This window comes from Scyliorhinus canicula, chromosome 25, assembly GCF_902713615.1.
Source record: "Scyliorhinus canicula chromosome 25, sScyCan1.1, whole genome shotgun sequence".
Taxonomy (NCBI): domain Eukaryota; kingdom Metazoa; phylum Chordata; class Chondrichthyes; order Carcharhiniformes; family Scyliorhinidae; genus Scyliorhinus; species Scyliorhinus canicula.
The window spans coordinates 8,078,054-8,100,048 of NC_052170.1; the positions used below are offsets into that span (position 1 = coordinate 8,078,054).

The 21,995-nt window shown below is 51.9% G+C and overlaps 2 protein-coding genes across 4 annotated transcripts in view; both read left to right on the forward strand.

Moving 5' to 3' along the window:
- The window catches only part of notch3 (notch receptor 3), a 188,262-nt gene extending 182,907 nt beyond the window's left edge, over nt 1–5,355 (forward strand). Inside the window, exon 34 of one of the 2 annotated variants that reach the window (XM_038785014.1) lies at nt 1,493–5,355. In XM_038785014.1, the coding sequence (XP_038640942.1) occupies nt 1,493–2,908 (1,416 nt within the window). In that variant the 3' untranslated portion in view covers nt 2,909–5,355. The remainder of the gene's footprint in view (nt 1–1,492) is intronic. The other variant, XM_038785015.1, reaches the window with a different exon arrangement.
- Nucleotides 5,356–16,864: 11,509 nt separating this feature from the next.
- LOC119957221 (shiftless antiviral inhibitor of ribosomal frameshifting protein homolog) overlaps nt 16,865–21,995 on the forward strand; it is a 28,868-nt gene continuing 23,737 nt past the window's right edge. The window contains exon 1 of one of the 2 annotated variants that reach the window (XM_038785053.1): nt 16,865–17,095. In XM_038785053.1, coding sequence (XP_038640981.1) covers nt 17,063–17,095 — 33 coding nt within the window. In that variant the 5' untranslated portion in view covers nt 16,865–17,062. The remainder of the gene's footprint in view (nt 17,096–21,995) is intronic. The other variant, XM_038785052.1, reaches the window with a different exon arrangement.

Genomic DNA, 21,995 nt, shown 5'->3' on the forward strand with positions numbered 1-21,995 from the left:
ATGCCTAGAACAAGGGGCAGTATTCCAATTGAAGCTGAAAAAGTGTTATATATAAGTTTAACATAACCTCCTGTACTCTAGCCTCCGATTAATAAAGCATAGGATACTGTAAGCTTCATTTTTTTTTTAGAGTACCCAATTTGTTTTTTCCCCAATTAAGGGGCAATTTAGCGTGGCCAATCCACATCATTTTGGATTGTGGGGGTGTAACTCATGCAGATACGGGGGGGGAGAGTGCAAACTCCACACGAACAGTGACCCGGGGCCAGGATCAAACCCGCTATCTACTGCGTCACCCTGCTGCCCCTACTGCATGCTATTAACTGTGTTCTCAAGCTGCACAGCCACCTTCAATGACGTTTTGCACGTGCAAGCCCAGGTCCCTCTGCTCCTGCACCCCATTCAGAATTGTACCCCCTTTAGTTTCTATTGCCCCTCCATGCTCTTCCGAGCAAAGTGAATCACTTCACATTTCAGATTAGGTCCTTTTAGTTTATAACTATAGGTCAATACTTTTTTTTTTTTTTTATTAAGGGGCAATTTAGCGTGGCCAATCCACCTACTCTGCACATTTTTGGGTTGTGGGGGCGAAACCCACGCAGACACGGGGAGAACGTGCAAACTCCACACGGACAGTGACCCAGAGCCGGGATCGAACCTGGGACCTCAGCGCCGTGAGGCGGTTGTGCTAACCACTAGGCCACCGTGCTGCCCCCTCTATAGGTCAATACTTAACGGGTAATTTTCATTCTGGTTGTGGGCAACAAATGTCCACATTTACCCAAATTCAGATAAATCATTTTCTATGATTCGCTGACAAACGCACAACCTGTGGTTTTCCTAGCCCAGCCTCATTATCAATGTCCCTCAGGGTAGGTGGATTGGCCAAGCTACATTGTCCCTGAATTGGAAAAAAAGAATTGGATGCTCTAAATTTATAACTTAAAAAGAAAACGATCGCTATACCTCCCGTCTCATTGTGCCGCACCTTACGAGGACTGGGACTGGAGGAAACCATTCAGCCTCTAGAGCTTATCACTATTCAGTTAGTCCATGACCCATCTGTCTTTGAATTCAATTGATCTGCCTTGGTCCCATATTCCTTGATTTCCTTGCCTTACGAAAGTCTGTCAATCTCGGCTGTGGAATTTTGAACTGACCCCTGGCCTCATAGAATTTTGGAGGAAAGATTTCTTAATTTCCTTTTCTTCTTTTGTGTGAAAGTGTGCTACCTGTCGTGAGTCCTTTGTTTTGAACTCTCCTAACAAAGCAAATAGTTCTTCTTTATCTACTCTATCAACTCCTTTAATCATCTTGATTAACATTCTATGCTCGAGAGTATGGAAGCCTAGTCTGTAAATCCGGTCCACATCTTACAACCTTTTTGACGCCAGTATCATTCTGACAAATGGTAGAATACATTCTCTGTGGTTTGAAGCAACTATATCCTTTTGCACTATTTCTTAACGGCAAGGAAACATTTATTTTTCAGGAGGAGACGCCGCTCTTTCTGGCTGCCCGTGAAGGAAGCTTTGAAGCTGCCCAGATGCTGTTGGACCACTTTGCCAACCGAGACATCACAGACCACATGGATCGATTACCACGGGACATTGCACAGGAGCGGATGCATCACGACATTGTGCAGCTGCTGGATGAGTACAACGCTGTACGGAGCCCTCAGGGGCAAGGGGTTCACATGGGCTCACATTCAATGTCCCCCCTCATGTGCCCGCCAAATAGTTACATGACTAACTTAAAGCAAACACCCCAGGGAAAGAAAGCGAGGAGGCCCAGCTCGAAGAATTCAGGCTCCGGGAATAATAGCAACATGTCTAAGGACTCGAAGGAACCAAAAGGAAGGAACAAAAAGTTGAGTTTGGATTGCCACGCATCCCTCATGGAAAGCTCAGTGACGTTGTCTCCCGTGGACTCATTGGATTCACCACGTGCCTACGTTACCAACCCTACATCACCGATCGTGACATCCTCTGGAATCCTGCATCCTGCGGGCTCCTTGTCGGTGCTCGCCAACCCGCCAGTGAATGGGATTCTGGAAGGTCCCTTCACTCTTTCCTTGGGAGGACTTGGTGATCTTGGAGAAGTCGCTCAGAATGCTGCCATCTTATCCATGAGCCACATTCAGCCACGCCTCTCAATGTCACAAGTCACTGGCCAGCCCAACTGCCTTCTGAATGCCAGTGGCCTTGGTCTCAATGTAGGGATGGTGAGCCCTATCACCGCCGTACCCTTTGACTGGCAAACGAGGATTCCCAGCTCACAGTGCAACTCGGTAATCAACCTCGTGCAACAGTCTGCCGGGCCACATGTCGGTATGCACCAACCGAGTCAAATCCTGCAGCGTGGCTTAGTGCTGCAGAGCCACATGACCATGGGCAATGGATCTCAAATGATCAACCAGCAGAGTCCAGTCAAGCCCCAAAACCCAGTTGAGCAGCAGGCAATTTCCCAAGCCTCGCAAGCACAACAGAGGCACACCCCGTCCACCACCGGCCACTCCATCCAGCAGAGCCTGTTAAGGAACGAGATGGCGCGAATACCTGATCGCTGCAACCAATCGATCTCTCCGCAGGAAGCCCAGCCTCCCCAAGCCAATGTGCCACCATTTTACAAGCAGCACAGCAACACCACCACCGAGGACTACCTGACTCCCTCTTCCAAACACAGCTACTCTTCCGGGCACGATAATACGCCCAAGCATTACCTCCACCTGAAGAATGAACACCCCTACCTGACCCCATCCCCAGAGTCGCCTGAACAGTGGTCCAGTCCATCTCCACATTCCATGTCTGATTGGTCAGACTCCACCCCCAGCCCAGCTATAATTGGACATCAAGTTCAAATGCAGCATATGACTGAACAAGCAACCAAAATGCAAGTTTTTGCGTAAAATACGTCATTCGCTCTTTTTATTAAAAAAAAGAGAGAAGTCTCTATAGGATATTAGGACCTGGGCTATTATTATTTTTGTTGTTCCTCCTCCTTTCGCCATTTGAAGAGACAGTCGTGAAGGTGTCGGTTCTGTCGTAACGCCGGCTGGATTTGCAATGGAGGTCGTCTTTCAGTTTTGAATTTCAAAAGAAAAGATTTTTAAATCTTTTCCAAGCAAATGGTGAGAAGGAAGGTTTTCAATGTATTCCTGTCTCACTATGGTCACTGCCTTTACCGTACGTGTTTATGAATCAGCAGGGGCCGCTTAGTAGTCGGTGAAGCCTGTTACGTTTCAAATGTTCTCCTCAATATGCGACACCTCTTTCAAATACTTGTCGCTGAGCATTAAAAGCCCTTTTGTTTTTCCTCCTGAAGTACTGGACTTCACTCACCTATTCCTGGTTTGACCGACGCCTGGGTTACTTTAGTTTTGCCAGGCTTTTTTTTGTCTGGCATTGCTACGACCCCCCCTCCCCCGAGAAGGACCCTGAGAAATCACCTCGGATGAACTTGGACAAGAGGACTCGGATGCTACATTTACTACTGCCTCTCCTGAGTAAGGTGCACCCCCCACACTACATTAACTTAGCTGTTACAGTAAGTCCAGTTCCTTCTCATTGCGACTCCCAATATGATCTGTCACCTGCGGTCAACAACCATCCCAGAGTAACTGGCTAAAATAAACCCTTGAGGAAATTGTGCTTCAAGCAACTCAAACACTTAAAGATAAAACACTGTCCAAACCATTAAAGCCTCAAGTGTAGGGTCATCCTATCATTTCATTATATATAAAGTAATTAATATGAGAGTTTTTAATATGATTTCTTTCTCTCGTGCTCTTTTTCTGCCTGAATCCTCAATAAGCTTTTCAAAAACTTACTGCCATTGGATGATGGCAAGAGCACCATTGTATGTTATTTAACTGTTCCGAGTTTCAGAGGAACACTGTTGTTCGTTTTTATTGTCAAGTTCTTCCAGTGTAGAGAGGAAACCCTGAGAGGCTTTTCCAAGAATTGTCCAGAGTGTTGTTGAAAGGCCAGACTGTCGAACAAAGTTCTGCCTCAAACCCAACCCAGCGAAACAATCAGTAGCAAAGCTTACTCAATCATTCTGTTTCAAATTGCCCAGAGACTGATCAGTATATCCTCTTGGTTACTTCAGTTACTGACAAGGCCTCAAAATGGCCAGTGAGTTACAAATTCATACAAACCTATTGTGTCACATTATTCATTGCGTAATTGTAATTGTCACCGTTTTATTTTAAAGATAAAGAGACGTCAAATATTCCATATTTTAAAATTGGCTATAGTCTGAAGCGGGGTTGACAATTGCTCCATTAGAGAAGTTTACTGATTAATACAGCTGGAAAATATGAAGCCTGTTAAAATGAGCTCATTAACTGAGCATATAATCGGTGAGAGTGAATCTAGCAGGTCTGTGAAGATCGAAGATTTGGCTAAAGTTCAGAAAGATTGGTTCTGGGCACTCGCTTAATCAGGGCAGGAGTCTTGAACGGGGCCATAGCATTGCATCCAGAGGTAGAGGCTTTGAAATGAACTGTCCAGCCCTTCTCCAGCAAGGAGCTCGAGTTCCACTCATATCCAGCCCAGCTCATTTCTGAAGTCTTTTTAAGCCAGGAAAGGTGAGCCCAGTATTAGACGCTACAACAAAGCAGCAAACACCTGAATCTGTCTGTTTAAAAACTAAATCTATATTTAATAACCTGCTATAATTAGCAACAGGGTTACAGAGGTTCCATTTTATTTTAAGTTGGAGGATCGCCCTTGAACCTAATGGTGCCCAGCATCGAAAACCAGTGTTCAATTTCACTGCCAGTTCATGCAATCGCATCGAGAGATGAAGTCATTCCAGCAGTGTCAGGTGCCACAGGGCTCTTGGGTTAAGAGGGTGGCTGCGTTTGGTCGAGGCAGTAAATGTTGTAGTTCACCACCTTAAGTGGCAGGTACCTGCCAGAAAGAAGATCGAGATGTCTTGTGATTGTTGATGGAGGTTTTGAGTCAGTGGAGTTTGCAGTGGTTGGCTAAGAATGTGTTTTACGGTGCAGCTATCCCAAGATGCTGACAGGTGGTGCATGTGATGGCTGAAGAGGTTCTAATTTTTCACTAAGTTATTTCTTTTGTGTGTCCCCACCTTCTCCCCAACCTGGATTGCCAATTCTGATTGGATGTACAGTATTCCAGGAGGTGTCACCCTGTGGCCTCCAGCCTCCTCCCCCGACAATTCTGCTGCTAATTGCCTAACATGTCCATCCTCATGATGCACTATGTTAGACATCAATCAGAAAACTCTTTCTTACCTGATTTTTGTTTTCCTGGTTAGCCAAGTAGAAAGTGACCTGTCTCTCAGATATTTATGAGTAAAAGCAAAATTGATGGAAAAAAAAAACAAGAAGATGATCAATTTTTTAAATGGCTCCTCCAGTTTTCTCAGTACCTTTGGCAATTCTAGGATGACCCTGGGTGGCTGACTGTCCTAAATTCATGATGTGGAGATGCCGGCGTTGGATTGGGGTGAGCACAGTAAGAAGTCTTACAACACCAGGTTAAAGTCCAACAGGTTTGTTTCAAACACGAGCTTTCGGAGCACAGCTCCTTCCTCAGGTGAGGAAGGAGCAGTGCTCCGAAAGCTAGTGTTTGAAACAAACCTGTTGGACTTTAACCTGGTGTTGTAAGACTTCTTACTGTATCCTAAATTCAGCACTGCTGACCCGCCTTATTCTCGTGCAAGAAAACGGCAAAAAAACTGCAACAATGCAACATCAAACCTCTAAATTAGATAAACTTACTTCCAGGGAGCAACGGAGATTGGGGTTGAATTAGATTGCCTGTGGGGAACTTGATACCCTTAGTGAGTGAAGAGAATTTGTTTCCCTGCTCTGTGGGTCCTCACCTCCGGGTGTGCAGCTGGATTTTATTTCCCCAATATTAATTTATTTTTTAAACAAACTTGAATAAAACATGACCTTGATGGTTCAATGGTGTCCAGTCAAACTGCCTACAAATCTGACGACCATGCCGTGGTTGCTGATGGCCACCCAGTAATAAACATCTACTGCCTCGACCGACCCAAAGTAATAATGAGAATTCAACATTTATCGGCCAATGTTCTGTTGTGAAACATCAGACCTATTCTAATTTAACTTGAGTGTGTGTTGAATGAGCAAAGAGAAAGGGCTGGATTCTCCATCGAGGAGATGCTCCATTTCGCCGGCAGCGCGCTCACGTCTGTGGATTTCCCAATGGCGTTGGGGTGCCCACAATGAGAAACCCCCATTGGCCCGCTACCGGGACGGAGAATTCTGCTGCCGGCAGGGGTGCGCCGCACCCGAAAACGGGTGGGGCAAGACGGAGAATTCCGCCCGAAATCTTTCACTGACGCGCAATCCCCCCCCCCCCCCGTGGATTGAGGAAGAATTTTTGAGGCCTCTTCTTGGCAACAAAAGGCACCAAAACAAAGTCCGAAAGCCATTTTTCAGAATCATAGAATCCCTACAGTGCAATAAGAGGCCATTCGGCCCATTGAGTGCACCGGCCTAGGCGCACGCCCCCACCCTGTCCCAGTAACCCCACCTAAACTTTTGGACACTAAGGGGCAATTTAACATGGCCAATCCTTTAGCAGCCTAAGGCTCGGGATTTGGCATCTGAAAGCCGATATTGAGAGGAATGAATCCAAATTGCCCAATTCAGGTAGCTGAGAGGTGGGATAAGCATTGCAACTGCCCCTTTCTAATAATTTGGCTTCAGGGAGCATGAGATGGCCCTGTGGTTGGTAGGTGGAAGTTCTCCTTCTCCTGCCCAAGGTATGTTTCATGTCTTTGAGGTCAGACTTCCCCATCTCCAAATCTGTTCCTAAGTGCTGATCCCTGCCGAAGAGTAACCGAGATAGTATTACCCGTTCATCTGCAAATGTGAGGAGAGGGATGAGGAACGCACTTTTTTGCTAGGAGCTATATGCCATGTGGACAGGATTATGGTCAGAAGTCAGCCATAGTGTTGTCTAAATTCAGTAAAAACCCTAATCTCTGCATCTCATTACCAAGGAGAGGATAGAAATGGACCTTGTATATTTTTAAAGAAAGAGATCTTTTATGTCAACTCGTTGTTTATAAATCGCCTCGAAGCCCACTCTGGAGGGCCTGGACAGTTGGCTATTGGAGATGGGGGTGGTGGGGGAGGAGCAGGTATCAAACCTGAAGAAGGAATTAAGTTTTGAATTGCAAGTTGAGGGAAAGGGTGGCGAGCTAGAATTGTGCGTCAGATGGTAGGTCGGATGAGAGAGGGGGAAAAGTGACGAGTCGGGGGAGCTAAGGCCCTGCAGGGAAGCAGAGTACAGAGTGTGAGCTTTGAGTGGGATACAGGGTTCAGGTAGTCTTGGACCCACAAAGGATGGACTGTACAAGTTAGCGTCAATTAAAAATCAAGCAAAAATTCAAGAGGGCGCACACTGCTCACGATAATGAGGACACCCTGTTAGTTGGGCTTATTTCATGCCTTAGTTGGGACTGAATTTATGAGGGACCTATATATATATTTTATATATTTTTTCTCAACATTCTTGGTCAGTAGCGCAGCTCAAACAATAGAATGTACATTTAAAGCATTAACGGATTTTTTTTTTTAAAAAAAACAAACTGTAAATAAATCAAATTGAAGAACAAAAAAAAAACATTTACTCATTTCAAAAGTACTTGCTGTTTGAAATGTTTCACGTACTCAAATAAAAGTTCAATTTCTTATTAGTTGTATATCACATGGATACAGCCAACATACTTGGCTGTTCATTCTTAGAAGGACTCTTTCTAGACATTTTATAATATTTCAAGCCTTTTTACAAAAATGTAGCTTTAATCTGTACAGAAAAAGTATTTTAAGTCACATCTTTTGTATGCAACGAATAAAGGTTGTGAGGTAAACATACTTCAAAAATAAAGCTGTAGGAAACTACACAATGTGGATCTCAAGTGTTTTATTTACAATGAAACCACCGACTGAGCTCCAGGATGGGTATTTACAATTATGTACAGTAAATTCACAAACATTGCGACATTATTTCAATGCAAGATGATATTGATAGTGAGTTGAGCCAATATTCTTGAAATGTCTTCATATCCCAAAGTGATATGAACTCTGGCGAAGAACAGTTTTTGAGGTGCGTTCATATTTGGCCTGAGTTTATTACAGGCAAGTCTCACTGTACAAAAATCCCTTCACAGCTGAAACGAGAACGGAATGCATTCAATGTCCTGCTTTCTGGAAAAAAAAAATGAAAATCGCTTATTGTCACGAGTAGGCTTCAATGAAGTTACTGTGAAAAGCCCCTAGTCACCACATTCCGGCACCTGGCCGGGGAGGCTGGTACGGGAATCGAACCGTGCTGCTGGCCTGCTTTAAAAGCCAGCGATTTAGCCCAGTGAGCTAAACCAGCCCCTCTGATCTAATTTCTAATCATTTGCCACACTATTATATCGGACAACTGTACTACTGGGCGGCAAATGTGTCAATGGTGCGCAAGTGGATGATGGAAGGGGAGGGGGCAGCTTGGAAACGAATGGAGAGGGCGTCCTGTGGCAACACAAGCCTGGGGGCCCTAGTAACGGCACCATGGCCGCTCCCCCCCACGAGGTACACCACGAGCCCGGTGGTGGCGGCCACCCTCAAGATATGGGGGCAGTGGAGGCGACATAGGGGGGAAATGGGAGGTCTGTTGGCGGCGCCAATAAGAGGGAACCATAGATTCATCCCGGGGAACATCGACGGGGGATTTCAGAGCTGGTACAGGGTGGGCATACGGCAGCTGAAGGACCTGTTTATAGAGGGGAGGTTTGCGAGCCTGGGAGGGTTGGAAGAGAAGTTTGAGCTCCCCCCGGGAAACATGTTCAGATATTTACAAGTGAAGGCATTTGCTAGGCGGCAGGTGGAGGGGTTTCCCCTGCTCCCCAGTAAGGGGGCGAGTGATAGGGTGCTCTCGGGGGTCTGGGTCGGAGGGGGGAAGATATCAGACATCTACAAGATAATGCAGGAGGCGGAAGCAGCATCAGGGGAGGAGCTGAAAGCCAAGTGGGAAGGGGAGCTGGGAGAGCAGATAGAAGACGGGACGTGGGCGGATGCACTGGAGAAGGTCAACTCTTCCTCCTCGTGTGCGAGACTGAGCCTCATTCAATTTAAGGTGCTGCATAGAGCTCACATGACGGGGACAAGGATGAGCCGGTTCTTTGGGGGGGAGGACAGGTGTGTCAGATGTCTGGGAAGCCCAGCGAACCATGTGCATATGTTCTGGGCATGTCCGGTGCTGGAAGGGTTCTGGAAGGGGGTGGCAAGGACGGTGTCGAAGGTGGTGGGGTCCAGGGTCAAACCAGGATGGGGGCTTGCGATCTTTGGGGTCGGGGTAGAACCGGGGGTACAGGAGGCTAGGGAGGCCGGAATACTGGCCTTTGCGTCCCTAGTGGCTCGACGAAGGATATTAATTCAATGGAAGGACGCGAGGCCTCCAAGCGTTGAAACTTGGATTAACGATATGGCTAGCTATATTCAGCTAGAAAGGATCAAATTTGCCCTGAGAGGGTCGGTACAGGGATTCGCCAGGCGGTGGCAACCTTTCCTTGACTTTTTAGATCAGAGATAGACGTTCGGGGTCGTGGCAGCAGCAACCCGGGGGGGGGGAGGGAGGGGGGAGGAGGGAGGGGGGGGGAGGGGGGAGGAGGGAGGGGGGGGGAGGGGGGAGGAGGGAGGGGGGGGGAGGGGGGAGGAGGGAGGGGGGGGGAGGGGGGAGGAGGGAGGGGGGGGGAGGGGGGAGGAGGGAGGGGGGGGAGGAGGGAGGAGGGAGGGGGGGGGGGAGGAGGGAGGGAGGGGGGGGGGGGGGGGAGGAGGGAGGGGGGGGGAGGGAGGGGGGGGAGGGGAGGGGGGGGCAGCAAGGGTCGTGGGGGGACATGCACGACTGTAACGCGGGCAAGTCTGCTCGCTGCTCATGTCTGAAACTGTAGGCTGCCTTGTTTGTTAAGGTTGCCTGGGGGGGGGGGGGGGAGGACTGGTGCGCGCGAGAGGGCGGGCGTGGGAGGGATATTTGCCTAGAGGGATTGTGTTGTAAATAATTTAAAAATTAGTAGGGGTAAATGTTTGTATGGAAAAACTCTTTCAATAAAAATTATTTAAAAAAAAAAAAAATATCGGACAACTGAAAGAGCGAGGGAGGTTTGTCCATGAGGGTGCATTCACATCATGGGCGGGAGTCTCCGTCGGCCGATGCCGGAATGGGAAAACGTGATTGGGCGGAGAATCAGTCCCGACAACAAAATCGTGGCCGGCGACGGTTTCACGCCGAATCGCAATTCTCCGGTGCCTCGGCAGCGGCGTCAGTGTGTTCCAGAATGCACTTACAGTGAACACAGTTGGCTTATCATTAGTGGGCCCGACCTGGTATTCTCTGAGGTCTCCACGATTCTCCACCGGGGCGAATTCCCGAAGGCAAGGTTCACTTGTGCTTTTAAAAATGATGAAACCGGCGCTCTAACTGGTGAGGGAGAGACAGGAGGTTGGACACAGAGAGGCGTGACTGTGGGCTGCCGGGCCGGGCACTGGCCGGGCTGGCTGTGGTTGGGGGGGTGGCCCTCCCACGGGACTGGGGCAGTGCCCAGGCACAAACCGCCATTGTCACAGCCTGCAAGGCAGCCATCTTGCTGTGCACCCCACTGACACCCCCCTTGGTCCCTGGTTCTGCAGAGTGATACTGGCTATATGGGTGCTCCCACCCTACTCCCCTGATCCCACCCTCCGTCATATCCCTCCCAACCGGCCTCCACCCGCCGGTGGGGCATCAGGTGGCCACTGTAGCTCCCACAAGGGGGTGCCAGATGGGGCAATGCCAGCCAAGATGCCACTGGCAGTAGGGATGGGCGCCAGGCCAGAGACCCCCACGGTTCCAGCGACAGATGGGGTCTGGGACATGGGGATGGGGGAGGAGGACGTGACATTTGGCAGCAGGGAGCACCATGTAGCCCGTTGGGCATGGGGGTATGCACCATGCTAACACATCGGCCTTTCGCCCTCTGAGGACAATGGATATTGGAATTCAACCAGCAATGGTGGGCTTCCTCCTAGTCGCTGCAGTCCTGGGGAATGCCCTGCGGATGTACGAGCTGGAGCCGCCCGAGGAGGAGGAAGCTGCGGAGCGTGACCCAGAGGAACAGGAGGCAGCCGATCAGGATGGACAGCCAGCCGCCCAACTGGACGAGGAGGAGGAGGTGCAGAGGAGGCACTGCATGAGGCCTCGCGTGTACTGGCAGCGCCTGTCATTTTGAGGAGCTGCCAGATCGGGCATGTCGCCGAAGATTCCAGCTGAGCAGGGGAACAGTGCGATATATCTGCCAGATCACAGCTGGCAGGGTGGGGACTGGGGGAGGACATCTGCTCCCGGTGGCCGTCAAGGTGACGGTCACCCTGAACATCTACGCCACAGGGCCCCCTCCAGGGGGGTAACTGGCCAGGGACACCGACAATGCATCCTACCCCCACACCCTACCCCTTCCCGGCCACCCCTCCCCCCCCCACCTGTAACCCCCTCCATGATACACACCTGTCACACTACAGGGTGGGGTCCATGCGATGGAGGATGATGACATCTCACACTGGAGCTCTGGTGCTCTGCATCGTTTGACGATGTCTGACTCCTGCCCATGGTAACGCCTCCCACCGTCCACCTGGGTGATCCCTGCATGTGAGCTGGGCCATTCCATCACACGGTCCCATCGGATCCCTGGGGTGGGGAGGGGAGGGAGGCCAGCCGAGCAACAATGTCTGCCCATAGCCCCCACCCCACCCCCAGCATCCACCCCCTGGCCAGCCCACCCCTCACACCCTTCTGACAGAGCACCGAGGCAGGTTGTAACAGTGTGAACAGGTGTTTTTAAAAATAAATTTAGAGTACCCAATTCCTTTTTTCCAATTAAGGGGCAATTTAGCACGTTCAATCCACCTACCCTGCATATCTTTGGGTTGTGGGGGCGAAACCCACGCAGACACGGGGAGAATGTGCAAACCCTACATGGACAGTGACCCAGAGCCGGGATCCAACCTGGGACCTTGGCGCCGTGAGGCAGCAGTGCAGGGGCTGGTTTAGCACAGGGCTAAATCGCTGGCTTTGTAAGCAGACCAAGGCAGGCCAGCAGCACGGTTCAATTCCCGTACCAGCCTCCCCGAACAGGCGCCGGAATGTGGCGACTAGGGGCTTTTCGCAGTAACTTCATTTGAAGCCTACTCGTGACAATAAGCGATTTTCATTTCATTTCAGTACCACTGCATCACCGTGCTGCCCTGTGAACAGGTGTTTAACGTTACAACATATATACAGCTTTGTATCCTAGCTCCTAAACTGTGCCCTGCACCTTTGCCAGCCTAACAGGTGTCTAATATTTGTGCCTTACGGGTCCTAACGTTACCCTAGGTAGTTCCCCAGACGGTACAGCACGAGTGGAGGTGACTTGCTGTGATTCCTGCCCTGCGACAGGGGTCCCTGTTGGCGTGCGTCTTCTGGGGCGACTGGGCCCGGCTACTGCTCGGGTGTCCCAGGTGGTGTGGTGCTGCCCTGTTCTGCCTGCTGCTCACCAGATGCACCAGGGACAGGAGAGTGGAGTCTGAGGTGCTGCGGTCTTCCGGCATCTCTGCTGTGGGAGTCCCCGGCAGAGGCCCCATCACCTCCTCCTCCTTCGGAGTTCCCGATGGCCTCTGGGCTACACCATGGGACGGGGGTGCGAGCGGAGCCATTCCCTGAGGCACCTCGACACCTGGCGCTGCCAGTCCTGGAGGCCCGCTCTGGTCTTGACCAGGGTCTGCATCCTCACAGCGATAGAGCACAGGGAGTGGACCATCTCGTCTGGGTCTGTGTCACATCACACTGTGACTGTGCCACCATCTCGTCTGGGTCTGTGTCACATCACCAGTGGCTGCGCCATCTCCCTCTGGGACTGGGCCACCTCCCTCGCTGCGTTTGTACCACACCGGTCAGGGCCTGGAAAATGCCACCGATGTTCTCAGCCATGGGCCGCTGTGACTGGGCCACACTCAGGAGCGCCTGGTGACTCTGGCACATGGCTGCCTGAGAGGCCGCAACCCTGTACTGGGCCTCAGCCAGCGCCTGCACAGAATGCTCCAGGCCTTGTACATGCTGATCCATAGCCAGAACCCTCGCCACCCATGCAGTGTTGGCCTGGGTGGTACGCAGTCGGGGGTTGGACTCCTCCAACTGCACCTACGGGTGCTGTATCCTCGCCGACAAAGCCTCATGTAGTCCCTGGCTCTGTGACTGCATCTCCACTAGAGATGGGACTGTCTGTTCCAGCAGCTCGAAACCCGTCTGGTCGGCAGCGAGTCCCTGGGATCGGCTCCCCCTCCGACTGTCCTTCCCCTCGGGAGTTCCTACCTCCACCTGCTGCACCGGAGCAGCTGGTGCGCACCAGAGGGTGACCTAGGAGCCTCTTCACTAATTTGCCCAACCGAGGTGAGTGGCCCTGGGATGATGAGGGGGTGTTGGAGGCAGCTGTGGCGGGAAATCAGTGTCATCCCCGGGTTCGAGCTCCGAGGTGTCCCGGGTGATAGACCTCCCTCCGTGTCGGTGCTCGGCACACAGGGAGGGTTCTGGCTGTGACTGGGGGCAGGGGACATCAGATGGACCAGACCCATCAACAGCAGCTCCTGAAAGGCACAAGTCACATGATTCGACCGCAGGCCGGTGGTGGTGGGGGGGGGGGATGTGGTGTTGGGTGGGTGGGATTGACACACGTGAAATGGGGAACCTCAACCAAACAGGGTTTCACGCCCTCGCTCACGGCCGATCACCTCACCCCGAGACCTCCCGTTCCTCCAGGCCGCCAACCACGTCCAGGGCCCGCTGCTTTGCCATGGTGAGGGGCCGCAGGTTCCAGCGGTCTCCCTCCAGTTTTCTCCAGCTCCTGGCGATTATGTGCGGCCTTCTCCATGTCGGGGGGAGGGGGAGAGAACGGCAGTGTTAGACAATCCGACGCAGGCAGCCCAGGGGGTGGGTGGCTGGTGGCCTCAGTGGCCAGGGCACGCAGCCATGGCGGCCGGTATTGGTGCTGGCATGCGGTGCAGGGTGGGGGTTCGGGCACCCTTGGGGTTGTTGGGGGGGGGGGGGGTAGAGTTTGAATGTGGGACGGGGTTGGCACTACTACCCTGGCCGCCCACTACCCTGGCCGCCCACTACCCTGACTGCCCACTACCCTGACTGCCCACTACCCTGACTGCCCACTACCCTGGCCGCCCACTACCCTGGCTGCCCACTACCCTGGCCGCCCACTATCCTGGCCGCCCACTACCCTGGCTGCCCACTACCCTGGCCGCCCACTACCCTGGCCGCCCACTACCCTGTCTGCCCACTACCCTGACTGCCCACTACCCTGACTGCCCACTACCCTGGCTGCCCACTACCCTGACTGCCCACTACCCTGGCCGCCCACTACCCTAGCCGCCCACTACCCTGGCCGCCCACTACCCTGGCCGCCCACTACCCTGACTGCCCACTACCCTGACCGCCCACTACCCTGGCCGCCCACTACCCTGTCTGCCCACTACCCTGTCTGCCCACTACCCTGACTGCCCACTACCCTGACTGCCCACTACCCTGGCTGCCCACTACCCTGACTGCCCACTACCCTGGCCGCCCACTACCCTAGCCGCCCACTACCCTGGCCGCACACTACCCTAGCCGCCCACTACCCTAGCCGCCCACTACCCTAGCCGCCCACTACCCTGGCTGCCCACTACCCTGACTGCCCACTACCCTGGCCGCCCACTACCCTAGCCGCCCACTACCCTGGCCACCCATTACCCTGGCCGCCCACTACCCTGGCTGCCCACTACCCTGGCTGCCCACTACCCTAGCCGCCCACTACCCTAGCCGCCCACTACCCTGACTGCCCACTACCCTGGCCGCCCACTACCCTAGCCGCCCACTACCCTGACTGCCCACTACCCTGATTGCCCACTACCCTGACTGCCCACTACCCTGGCCGCCCACTACCCTGGCTGCCCACTACCCTGGCCGCCCACTACCCTAGCCACCCACTACCCTGGCCACCCACTACCCTAGCCGCCCACTACCCTGGCTGCCCACTACCCTAGCCGCCCACTACCCTAGCCGCCCACTACCCTAGCCGCCCACTACCCTGACTGCCCACTACCCTGACTGCCCACTACCCTGGCCGCCCACTACCCTGGCCGCCCACTACCCTAGCCGCCCACTACCCGGGCCACCCACTACCCTAGCCGCCCACTACCCTAGCCGCCCACTACCCTAGCCGCCCACTACCCGGGCCACCCACTACCCTGGCCGCCCACTACCCTAGCCGCCCACTACCCTAGCCGCCCACTACCCTCGCCGCCCACTACCCTGGCCGCCCACTACCCTGGCCGCCCACTACCCTGGCTGCCCACTACCCTAGCCTCCCACTACCCTAGCCGCCCACTACCCTGGCCGCCCACTACCCTGGCTGCCCACTACCCTAGCCTCCCACTACCCTAGCCGCCCACTACCCTGGCCGCCCACTACCCGAGCTGCCCACTACCCTAGCCGCCCACTACCCTGGCCGCCCACTACCCTGGCCGCTCACTACCCTGGCTGCCCACTACCCTGGCCACCCACTACCCTGGCCGCCCACTACCCTAGCCGCCCACTACCCTGGCCGCCCACTACCCTAGCCGCCCACTGCCCTGGCCGCCCACTACCCTGACTGCCCACTACCCTGGCCGCCCACTACCCTGGCCGCCCACTACCCTAGCCGCCCACTACCCTGGCCGCCCACTACCCTAGCCGCCCAGAGGAGGTTGTGCAGTTTCTTACGGCACTACAGGCCGTCCCGGGCGGTGTTGCTGGTGTTGCTGACCGCCTCTGCCACCTGCGCCCAGGAACGGTAAATAGCGGCAGCTGGCATCCTCCTTCCTGGGGCAACACGTGGGGCGGGATTCTCCGATCGCCGAAGCCGAAATCACGTTGGGCGGTCGGGCGGAGAATCCCCATTTACGCCGGAATCGGGGGCGACGGCGTTTTTGCGATGCTCCGCTCCCTTGAAAACGTTGTACTCGACGGGTATGCCGCTCGCTGTTGAGGCGTCCTCAGGACGTCACCTGAGGCCATTCCCCCATGCTCCGCCCCCAATGGGCCGACTTGCCAATGGCGTGGGGCGCGTGTCCTCAGACTGTTTGATGTGGCAGCTGCGGACTGAGTCCAACGCAGCCATAGTCGGGGGGGGGGGGGGGGGGGGGGGCATTCTCCGGCCGTATCCGTAGGTAAAGCCGGGGGCTTTACGCTGGACGGCCGCTAGCCCCCCACCGGGAGGGGGGGCGGCGCCGACTTTCTGCTCGTACGACCAGACGGATCCTGCGGACGTAGACCCAGGACCGGAGAATCCAGCCCTTAGTCTCAGGTTCCTCCAGAGAATCCCGCCGCATGTCTAGAGCGACCCTTTGACAACCAGATAATATCCCCTGTAATCTGATCAGTGTCATTGCATCATCCTGTCACAATGCCTTCCAGGGAGCGGGTTAAAAGGAAATGAAACTTTTACTTTGCATAACATAACTGTCAAAATAGTTTATTTTGCAGTAACAAAACTGTCAAAAACGATGAATTATACTCTGACAGAATGGTCAAATGAAAGGTGAAAAATCTAATTCGAGAAGATGTTCTTGAAAACCCGCCTGAAAATATTTTTTTTGCATGATGTGGAGTGTTAACATTTGTAAAATCACATCTGTAAAATTCCCAACCACTGCTTGCATCGGATTGCATCTTTCTGGGATTCACGAGAGGCCCACTTGGAAAATGGAAGTTTCCCAATTCACTAACAAAAGTTCTGTTTCCTCTTTCAACGTGTGGTGACAGTACCGGGGATTGTTCCACCTTTAATTCAGCCAGCAAAGAGCTCCAGCTCATTTTTTGGTCCAATAAGCAGTGGGGGCTGTTTCTGATGAGGAAATCGAAAGCGAAAGGAAGAACTCGATACAAGTCTGACACAGCGAGGAGCAAATGGAACAGCAGCCACACTCACTCAGCTCCTTTATATTTTTGTGAGGGAACTTGCCACCATGCATCAAGGCATCCAAGAAGACGAAATTGAGGTACCCTTTGTAATAATAGTAACAACGGCTTTCTATCAGGGCTCGATCAGTGTCAAACAAGGGCTCGTCAACAGATAAGGAGTCAATTTGTGGTAATGGGAGTTCAGAACAAGGCACCTTAGCCTTAAAATTCGGACGAGGCCATTCAACCGTGAAGCCAGGAAGTACTTCACGGAAATGCTTGTAGAAATTTGGAACTCTGTTGCACCCCAGAAAATTGTTTCCGGGGTGGGAGAAAGCGGGGGGGGGGGGGGTCAATTTAAAATTACAAAACCATGTTTGATAACATTTTTGCTTGGTTATAACAGGATGCTGGAAGGGCAGCGCAGTGGGTTAGCACTGCTGCCTCACAACGCCGAGGTCCCAGGTTCGATCCCGGCCCTGGGTCACTGTCCGTGTGGAGTTTGCACATTCTCCCCGTGTCTGCGTGGGTTTCGCCCCCACAACCCAATGAGGTGCAGGGTAGGTGGATTGGCCACGCTTAATTGCCCCTTAATTGGAAAAAATTAATTAAGGACGGCAGATTTCCTTCTCTAAAGGTCATTAATGAACCAGATGGGTTTTTACGACACTGGATAGCGGAACAGCCTCAAGGCACCGTAAAGTTCCCCCTCGATCCTAAAGCTGGTCATCTCCCAATCCGATGGAGTTTTACTCCTTTGTAGCAGGGACATAGGATTATTAGCTGGGGGGGGGTTGGCACGAGCATACGTGTCTGCTGAGGAAGGGAAATGACTATGTCGCAACATTTTTCATGTTGTTTCCTGTGAGTGAATGCGGCCTTGAAGAAAGACAACCTTTTCCTCTCTGCTGGCTAGATCTCCATCAAACGCTTTTGATGCACATGCAAACTGTTTTAAACATTATTTATTGCATGGCATACGGTGGACGGAAGTCAAACTTATGTCATCGACGAGTGTTAAAAGGCAGCTGTTTCGAATAGTTCACGATACATTGCGGATTACATTACACAGGGATGTTGGTGAAGCAAATTACACTGTGAATAACAATGTAACATCGATCATGATACATATACGGTACATGTAATTGTATCACTTTTCCAAGGTCTGCCTTTAGTACTCTCGCAGACCACAGGTTGGGAACCGCTGAGATAGACAGACGACTATTTGTTTTAGTTACGCATGTAAAATTGCAAAACAAATTGCAAATTTAGCTCCCGGGGACACCTCAGTGATTAAAGTCAAACATTTTAGAATTCTATGATTAACCTAGGACAAAAGTTCGGCACAACATCGTGGGCCGAAGGGCCTGTTCTGTGCTGTATTTCTCTATATCTATAGCTATTGCGTTGGGCTGGCTGAACTCGGGTTTAGATGGGTGGGACATGCAGTTAGTTTGCTTAGATGGATAAAGGAGGGAGGGGTGGTTGGGTGGGGTGGGGGGGGGGGGGGGGAGCAGCCATGGGCACTGATTGCTGTGCTACGCTGGAAAGTGCTGGAGCGCAGACATGTAATGGGCTGTGCTGTGATGCCCCCAGAGTCGAATAGCCCACCGGTGACCTGTAAGTGAAGAAGGACCGGGTGCTGCCACCCAATCAGCAGATAGCTCCTTTCGGAGCAGAGAGCAGCCGGAACTTAAACCAACATCAGATTGGCAAAAAGGGGTCTTACATTTCTATAGCACCTCCCACAACCTTACGATGCCCCAACTCGCTTCACACCCAATGAAGTATTTTTGACGAGTCGTCGCGCTTGTAGTGCCCATGCTCATATTTTAGAGGAAACGTTTCTTTCTGGGAAGATCGTTGCTGTGAAGTTAGGGTTAAGTAAGACGCTGGGCTGTAGAAATTTACAGAACACCTGAATGGAATGGTCTTCAGAAAGTTACCCATCTTTATTTAAAGAGTCAGAATGGAGGGGACGGAGCCATTGAACAGCAGGTGGGCCCCTTTCACTGGCAAACTGTGGAGACAAGGGGGTGAAGTCTCCGTCCCGGAACGCTGGAAGCGTGTTTCCCAGACAGGAAAGGGAACCAAAATATTGGGATTGGCATCGGTGGGCACCAATTTGAGTTTGAGCTGGGGAGGCTGGATGCGAGGTTTTGGGGTTAGGAGGAGAGGGATGATGGAAATGCAGGGGCGGGACTTCGCGAGGAAGGTTTTTCCTGACCTTTCGGATAGCTCCTCATTGTTGGAGGCAGTGCTGTCCACAGGGGGTTTGGAGAGAGGGGCTGCTTTGGCGATTTTCGGGAAGATTTTGGAGGAGGAGAGGGTGTCCGTGGTGGGGATTAAGGCGAAGTGGGAGGAAGAGCTGGAGATGGCACTGGAGGAGGGATTGTTCTGCGAGGTGCTGCGGAGGGTGAATGCCTCGACCTCGTGTGCGAGCTTGGGGCTGATACAGCTGAAGGTAGTGTACAGGGAGCACCTCACAAAGTCAAGGCGAGGGGGTGGAGGATGTCTGTGAGAGATGTGGGAGGGGTCCTGCGAAGCATGTTGATATGTTTTGGTCCTGCCTGAAGCTGGAGAGGTATTGGAGTTTAGTACAATCCCAGGGGTCTTTCATGAGGAGGCGGAGCCCGGGAGTCTAGAGACCAAATTCAGAGTGTTGGACTCCGAGTTACAGGCGAGTGAGGGGGCAGATGTCTTAGCCTTCGCCTCGCTGATCGCTCGTAGGCGGGTGTAGTTAGGGTGGAGGTCAGCGTCTCCACCCTGTACCTCGGTGTGGCGGGGGTACCCGCTTGAGTTCTAGACCCTGGAAAATGATCATAATTTGCATAAATTTGCATGGCAAGGGATACTGAATTGCTTCCTGATTTGTGCTCCCAAAGGGAATGTAAATTGGTCGCAATTCTCTTCCAGCGGGAGAACATAGTCCCAAATCTTGCCCAAGATGTCTACACTGCTTGCAAAGACGAGGCGTCCAGAGAAATGTTTTGTTTTGGGGATTAGAACTAAATTAGTTCAAAAGCATTCATTAACCCTGAAAGCTGACATTGTCTTCTTTTTCAAATCTTTCCCGATTAAGGGGCAATTTAGCGTGGCCAATCCACCTAACCACATCTTTTGGGTTGTAGGGGTGAAACCCACGCAGACATGGGGAGAATGTGCAAACTCCACACGGACAGTGACCCGGGGCCGGTATCGACCCTCGGCGCTGTGAGGCAGCAGTGCTAACCACTGCTCTACCGTGCTTCTCTAAACGGTTACATTGTCATGGAGATATGTGAAACTTAAGAAGATTCTCTGGTTGAAATTTGTCGGTGAGTTTACTTGGAGAGGGAGTTGTTTGCAGTTTGGACCTTCTGTTTGTGGCTCACAGAGGAATCCTGGGAGCTAATAGCAGGATCCAGGTAGTTAGGGCTCAGTGAAGTCCTGGGGAGCTGAGAGGATGGTGGATGGTGACTGATTCTGTGCCAAACAGTTAAGGCTCAAAGAAGATGTGGGAGTCATTCATAGCTCAATACAGCTGGGGAACTGGAGTTCAGAGAGCCCCAAGGGCAATGCTACCCTAGTTTGCAGAAGAGTTGGAATTGTGCCGGTATTTAGAGGTAGGAGAGCAACTTTGTGAATCCCATGGTGCAGTCTCAGGAGAGGAGATTTAACATTGGGAGGTGAGCAGTCACTCAGGTAGACCATCGGTATGGCTTTTGAGAGAATTCAGAACCCAGGTCTTTGAAAATGAAGAGTTAATAAGTTAATCATAAGGGAGACGGCGTTTTAACATGATGTTGTGATTCGCAATGGTCACTGATGTCTGGGTGTGTTGCTTAGAAATCCGTGGGATCTGCCTTGGTAGCATCTGCCATTTAATGTGCAGATGATGTGTTCAACCACAGTTTGCCTGTTAATTCATGTTTACCTCGGGCAGCACGGTGGCGCAGTGGTTAGCATTGTTGCCTACGGCGCTGAGGACCCGGGTTCGAAATCGTTCCTGGGTCACTGTCCGTGTGGAGTTTGCACATTCTCCCCGTGTCTGCATGGGTTTCACCCCCACAACCCAAAAGATGTGCAGGATAGGTGGATTGGCCACACTAAAATTGCCCCTTAATTGGAAAAAATAATTGAGTACGCTAAATTTAAAAAAAAATTCATGTTTACCTCATGTGAATTCTGAATGTTGGGGTGATTGGTGATTGGGGGATGAATGTTGGCCGAGGTGAAATCACGGAGAAATGAAGATAAACTGAGATTGTGCCGAGAGAGTGAGTAAAAGGTGATTGGACCAATTGCACATCAGGTCAGCACGGTAGCATAGTGGTTAGCACAAATGCTTCACAGTTCCAGGGTCCCAGGTTCGATTCCTAGCTTGGGTCACTGTCTGTGTGGAGTCTGCACATTCTCCCCGTGTGTCTGTGGGTTTCTTCCGGGTGCTCCGGTTTCCTCCCACAGTCCAAAGATGTGCAGGTTAGGTGGATTGGCCATGCTAAATTGCCCTTAATGTCCAAATTGCCCTTAGTGTTGGGTGGGATTACTGGGTTATGGGGATAGGGTGGAGGTGTTGACCTTGGGTAGGGTGCTCTTTCCAAGAGCCGGTGCAGACTCGATGGGCCGAATGGCCTCCTTCTGCACTGTAAATTCTATTTGTAACTCTTCAGGTGCCACTTTGCCCAGTACCTTTAAGTAATGGGTGATTAATTTTTTTAAATGTCTCCTGGCACATTGCATTTTAAAATCTGCAAATAGCGAAGGGCACTGTGGTCAGGTCAGCATGCCATAGTTAGATTAAGATGTTGTTTTATGTCTATCTTTTGAACAATGCTCGTCATGGTAAGGTCAAAAAAATGTGACCTTGACTAGTGATAAATGTTTATAAAGTGAGATTGGCAGAAAATCAGAGAGAGTTTGAGTCCTTCATGCCAGTGGGTAGGGGGAGTGAGTAAAACATAAACACTGAGGTCCTGGCATTGATCCTCGAATATTCCTAAATTAGTCAACATTCAG